The sequence below is a fragment of the Populus alba genome, chromosome 6, assembly GCF_005239225.2.
Source record: "Populus alba chromosome 6, ASM523922v2, whole genome shotgun sequence".
Lineage (NCBI taxonomy): Eukaryota > Viridiplantae > Streptophyta > Magnoliopsida > Malpighiales > Salicaceae > Populus > Populus alba.
The window spans coordinates 5838712-5844803 of NC_133289.1; the positions used below are offsets into that span (position 1 = coordinate 5838712).

The window sequence follows — 6092 nt, forward strand, 5'->3', positions numbered from 1 at the left end:
CTCTCTGTTACGTTCCTTTTACTTTTCACCATGGTTTTTGAACCCTATCCAAGGTTGATCGGGAGCAAATCTTGGATTGTGGGTCAGGTGAAACTTGAGAAGGTTATTTATCAAGAAATTCTCAAATCCTACCAATGTCAATTCTAACTTAGCAACACCGTCTTTTTATTTGTTAATAATATATTTAAATAAAAATCAAGATTCAAATTAATTTAAATAATATAGTTAAATGAAAACAAGATTTCAATTAATTTCACTCTTTCTTTCATTCTTTTAATTTGCCGTATCAAGCATGTTTTGAGTTTTGAGAGGAACTTAATGATCAATTAGTCAATTGAGGTTGAAAATTAAAATTGAAAGAACAAGGACCATATTTAACAAAAAAAACTTTAGTCTACCTAATTTGAAGTTCATACGAATCGTTTCAAAGCTTCAATCCAACGAACAATTCCAGAGCTACTCTGTTCAAGTTGATATCTCCAGTCAACAAGGGGTAAATGAAAACTTTATCATTTTCTGCCTTATTCAACAAATACTCCTACAAATAACTTGCTGAATGAACTTATGATTTGAAAGAAGATATATGAGAAAGAACTTGCTGAATGCTGAAAGCAAAATTGTGAAGAAATGATTTTCTTCATTACATTGCTATAAAGAACACAACTTTTCAGACATTACTTATACTACTGAGATGAGATAAGATTGACCATCTAAATCTTCCCTTTGAAATGTAGAAACAATGCAAAGTTGAGATTTATTTATACCAAAGGCTTCCAAACTCTGATTCTGAATGGCTTAAGAAGATTATCCGCAACAAAGTAGTAGCAAGTGTTGATGCTCTTCTCAATGAAATAAAACCATGCTTGCCGCCAGTCTGGGTTTATGTACAAAACTGCAGCTATTCCCAACAGCTCCATGATGTACGTCACAACAAAGCTCACACAGAAAACTTGTGCATCAATGAAGACGCTACTCTCTTCTTTCTCATCAGTTGAAGGCCCAGGTGGTGGTGGTACTTCTTTGGTGCAACTGTTAAGCAGTGGTGGTCCACAAAGTAAAGGATTTCCCTCGTAGCTGCTCTTATTGAATGTTGAGAATTGTGCAACCATCTTAGGAGTCTTACCAGATAGGTTATTGTTGGCTACACTAAAATAGGCAAGAGAATGCAATTGTACAAGTTGAGGAGGGATTTCCCCATTCAAACTGTTATTGGAAAGGTCCAAGCTCTCAACTTCACTCAAATTTGAAAGAGTTTGTGGGATTGGGCCTATTAAATGATTGTTGGACAGGTTCAATACATGAATGTGGTTGAGATTCCCAATTTCAGGAGGAATCACACCTGACAAACTGTTGTAGGAGAGATCCAATCCGGTCATGTAGTTCAAAATACTTGGCAGATAAGGATAGGACAGACTCTTTGTTGCAATAACCAATGGTTCTCGAAGATCAAACTCAGAAGGATATTCTTCGAGTAGGATGAACCAAATACTGCTTTTAAATCTTAAGCAAGGTAGAATATGACCAGAAAAATTATTATGAGAAAGATCAATGAAGCTTAATTCGTTCAACTTGCACAATTGCGTGGGTATACTGCCATCAAGAGTATTATAACCCAAGAGAAGAAAGCTCAGTTGGGAAAAATCACCAATCCATTTTGGAATGCTACCAGTCAAATGATTATGGCTAAGATCCAACGTTATTAGCTCAAAGGATTTCTGAAATGCATGTTCTAGGGATCCTTGTAGCATATTTCGTGACAGATAAACATGCAGGAGGTTTGAAGAGTTAAAGAAAGATGGTAAGGTTCCAGAGATGTTGTTATTTGAGAGGTCTAAAACTTGAAGATACAATAGAAAGTCAAATGAAGAAGGAACGCGACCACTGAAGTGGTTATCAGACATGGATAAAAATGTTAAACTTGGAAAATATGATCCTATTTCTCTAGGAATGTGGCTTTCGAAGTTATTGTTAGAAATATCTAATTCAGACAAATTCTGATGAGGATGAATTGGCAATTGAAAAGTCCCTGAAAGAGAATTGTTGACCAAATGGAGATAATTTAGGTTTGTGTTGTTCTCTAACAACCAAATAGGAAACCCTCCCCTCAATTTCAGGTTAGAAAAATCAATTACTCGGAGGTTGTATTGATGGAGGAGGAATTTGGGAAAGGAAAATGCTCCACCATATCCATTGCCTGATAAACAAAGACTTTCTAATTGGAACTTTGGGGCCAAATTATGCTCCTCTAATTCTTCAACATATATTTCGTTATTGCTACCATCGAAATGCTTGAGTTGTGAATGGTTGAGAAATGAGCTTAATGAGATGGGGATCTGAAAGTGGTTGTCTGAAAGTGATAACTCTCGGATGGATGTGAGACTTGTAAGAGGAGAGAAGGAAATGTCTCCAATAAAGTTATTGGAAGACAAATCTAATTGTTGAAGGGATGTCAAATTTGCCAAACACCAAGGCAAAGCACCACTGAGATCATTCCCGCTGATATCTAGATTTTGGAGATGCTTTAACTGACATAGGCCTGAGAATTTATTGATTCATAAAAATTTTAGTCAGAGAAGAAGCAGAACGCCTAAGGAGGGGAAAGGTGGTCAGACTTACCTTGGGCTTTAGGGATGGAGCCATTGAGTCGACAGTCATACAAGCTTAAACTCTTCAGAGTAGTAATCTTCCCAACTGTTTGCAGAAAGCTATTATCGACAGTGGAGGAACTCAAATCCAACTCTTCTAAATTCTTGAGAGATGCCAAGCCTACAATAATCAAACCCACAAGAAATTATGCTCAGTATTCAAGAGCCGGATAATGATAAGGAAACAAGATGATGAAACCAACAAGAAGCTCCATTATAATGTCCCCGCTACAATCAATTACATTCCTATAACTAGGAAAATATGATTTAAAGCACGTTTACAAAGAAAAAAAGAGCAATTGACAGATATTCAGGATTGCTTTTAGGCATCAATACTACAAATTACCTTTATCTAATGTTGTTCCGAAACTTCCTTCAAGATTATTCTCAGCCAAAGAAAGGGCCCTGAGGTTTGCGAATTTCATCAATGATTGCAGTAATGTAAATGGAAGAGCTCTTCCATTTGAGGTGCTATTAGATAATGAAATGAAGCTTACATTTCCAAAACCTCTAGTATCTGCAGGGGACAACAGAAGTTAAACAAGTTTTAAGACCTTCTGAGCTTTTATTCTAGAGCAAAATCATCCTCGAAAATACAATTCAATTAATGAGATTTTAGGTTGATCAAGAGGTAAAGCTACCATCAATCAATATGGAAAGCAATCAATACCTTTGGATAACACAAATTTGTCAATCTCGTTTCCTGCTAGATCCACTCTCTCTAAGTTGATCAAAGCATCCAGCTCTAGGTTGTTGAAAAACAGAAATTTAATATTACGTCACAGAAAAAATCACAGATTGGTTTCTAGGAATCGAAAAAGTGAGGTTACCAGTCACATTGAATGATCCTTTCAGTTGGTTGTACGCTATATCCAGGGATTTGAGAGATGAAAGACCCTTGAGGGATGATAAGGCACTGTCATTGAAGCGATTAACATTCAAAACAAGTTGTTCCAGATTTCTTAACCTCAGTAAGTGGTCACCAGTACCTATAAAAATACCATAAGCTTTCATGTAACCTGAAAGGATAATGGAGTACTTATGTGTGAAAACAAATGCTCAATCAACTCACAACTCTTTCATACCATGAATGGATTTAAAGCTTTCAATTTCATTGCCACCAAACTCCAACGACCGCAAGCTTGTTAGATTATTTAGTTCTGGCCACATATAATTGTACTAAGTACAACAATTAAAAAAAGGGCAGTAATTAACATGGTTTTATTTGGGAAAGAAAAGGAGAGAAGTGATCAAGCTTAATTACCATCAACACTAATTGCTCCTTTGAGTTGGTTACCGTCTAGATACAGGGTTGTCAAAGAGGAAAGCCCACCAAGGGATGAAAGGATGCTGTTGTCGAATTTGTTTACGCCTAAATTGAGAAACACCAAGCTGTCAAGTCCTGATAGTCTTTCAAAACCTGCATGGGCATTTCAATCAGTAGCTTGAAGAATATAGAATCTATTCTTCTTTTTTTTTCCTGTTGAAATTGCAGTAGCACGCAAACAAGAGATAAACCTTCATTCTCAACACAGCCAACTATAAAATTTCCACTCAAATCAAGATGTTGCAGTTCTTGGAAGGGACGAAACAAAGAGACATTTAGGTACAAATCTCCCAATCCCTCTTCCCTTTTGCCTGAAAGATCAAGTACGACAACTCGTCCTGTAGTGAGATTGCAGTCAACGCCTTTCCAAGAACAACAGTCGGCTACTTTTCCCCAAGATTGAAGGAATGTGCCGCTTGAGTAATTAAAGGAGCTTTGAATCCTTAAGAGAGCACTTCTCTCTTCGTCTAAACACCCGTGACATGACCACCAGCTTTCTGACAAAACCATAGCATAAATCATCAGTGTCCCTGCTAAAGAAGAGAACCTGTTTAAACCCATTTGGACTCCTGAAATTATGTATCGAAAAACAACGGTCAGAGGCTCTTTATAAATAAGATCGTTGGATTGCAATTTGCAATATCACAATCAAATGTCATAATTTTCCACCGGCCATAGACAAAGTCCTCTCTTTCGGCTTATTTTCCAAATTCATATTCTTCGTGGAAAGTGCTAGGCTGTTAGCGTTTCCTCCGTAGTTCTGAAATACGGCCCCACCGCGCGACTTGGGACTAGGCTGGTATGAGGTTGGAAGGATTTTAAATAAACAGGGGAAGTTAAAATTCCGGGTGATTTAACTAGTTGTTCACCCGGTTAAAATTCACTGATAATTTTTTTTTAATTAAAATAATATCATTTTAATTTATAAAAAATATTAAAGCTGATTTAGATCTTGAGTTGGTCGATCACAGGCTGGGTATGAAATCTGTGATTGCCTCAATACACTTGATGGGGAAAATTGTCCCCCGTTAATTTCTTTAACAGTTTAAGGAAACCCTCATAGTTTAGTGTTAGTTTAGTTTAGCCCTTCATGTTTATAATAAATAGCCCTTCTTGAAATTGTCCTCTTTTCTAGATTTATTATATTCCAAAAATTAAAAATCCATATCATTTGGCAAAAATTACAACCCATTTTTAAATAATTTTAGAATTACAGAAATTTAGTATGGATCTTACTAAGATTTTTACGCCTCTATGATTTTATTTTTTTACCAATTTAAACCCATATAATGGCAAACTAGAAATAGATCATAGATCTAGGGGAAAAGTTTTAATAAGTTTTTCAAAAAGGGTAAATAAATAAAATTATTTATGTGATAATTAAAATTCTCTCAATCAAAAAATTTATAGAGGGTGGTGACTATCCCCTCCAATTCTCCAAACTCACATTGAACGAGGAGGCAAGACCCCCCATCTTCCGCATATCTTGCTCATCCGACATAGCATGAATCACCGAACCTGCACTCCACTTAACCCTTGCTTTATCCATCAACACCTTAAATTTTTTTTTTCCAAAGACCATATCGTATCTTATAAATTGGGTTGTTTTCAAGAGAAACGCACAAATAATTCATTTAAATTTTATATCAGAAATTTTGTGACCAATTCCTCTTCTTATGGCTGGATATGAATGAGTTTATATTGTGATACGAAAACCCGGAACATATAGAAAAAAAATAATGTTTTACGGTATATTATTTTGCGTGTGAATATTTTTTTACTTTTTTTGTTTTCTACAATAATAGAGACATAGACAAATGAAATGGTCATGGCATGCAATGTCTTCCCTACGGCAAAAACAGTGTCAGTCTTGTTAATGGTACGTAGTAGAAAATTCAAAGAGTCTAGCTACGAGTGAAATCCTTTGCTTTGTGGACCACCACTCCCCAAAAGCTGCAGTGAAGATTTTTACAAGAGGAATGTTGAAAATATTCCAAAACAATCGAATAAAAAATTGAAAACTAATGAAATATTTGAAAAACCAGCATCTTGCCACTTATTTCATTGGCTTGGTCATAGGTTTTACAAAATGGTTTTTCACTTCTTTTTTTTTAATATAT

At 35.7% G+C, this 6092-nt stretch overlaps 1 protein-coding gene across 2 annotated transcripts; it reads right to left on the minus strand.

Moving 5' to 3' along the window:
* Positions 1-584: 584 nt before the first annotated feature.
* Positions 585-4568, minus strand: LOC118053898 (cuscuta receptor 1-like). Of its 2 annotated transcripts, XM_035065291.2 has the most exons (8): positions 4164-4568; positions 3910-4065; positions 3731-3805; positions 3476-3634; positions 3316-3390; positions 2992-3162; positions 2617-2766; positions 585-2536 (listed from the first exon to the last, which is right to left on the minus strand). In XM_035065291.2, the coding sequence occupies exons 1-8, from the start codon at positions 4531-4533 to the stop codon at positions 759-761; spliced, it is 2934 nt and encodes a 977-aa protein (XP_034921182.1). In that variant the 5' UTR covers positions 4534-4568; the 3' UTR covers positions 585-758. The 2 variants fall into 2 exon arrangements, with proteins under 2 accessions (XP_034921182.1, XP_073266240.1); XM_073410139.1 differs by lacking the exon at positions 4164-4568 and having other exon boundaries at positions 3731-3824; positions 3910-4157.
* Between the last annotated feature and the right edge of the window lie 1524 nt (positions 4569-6092).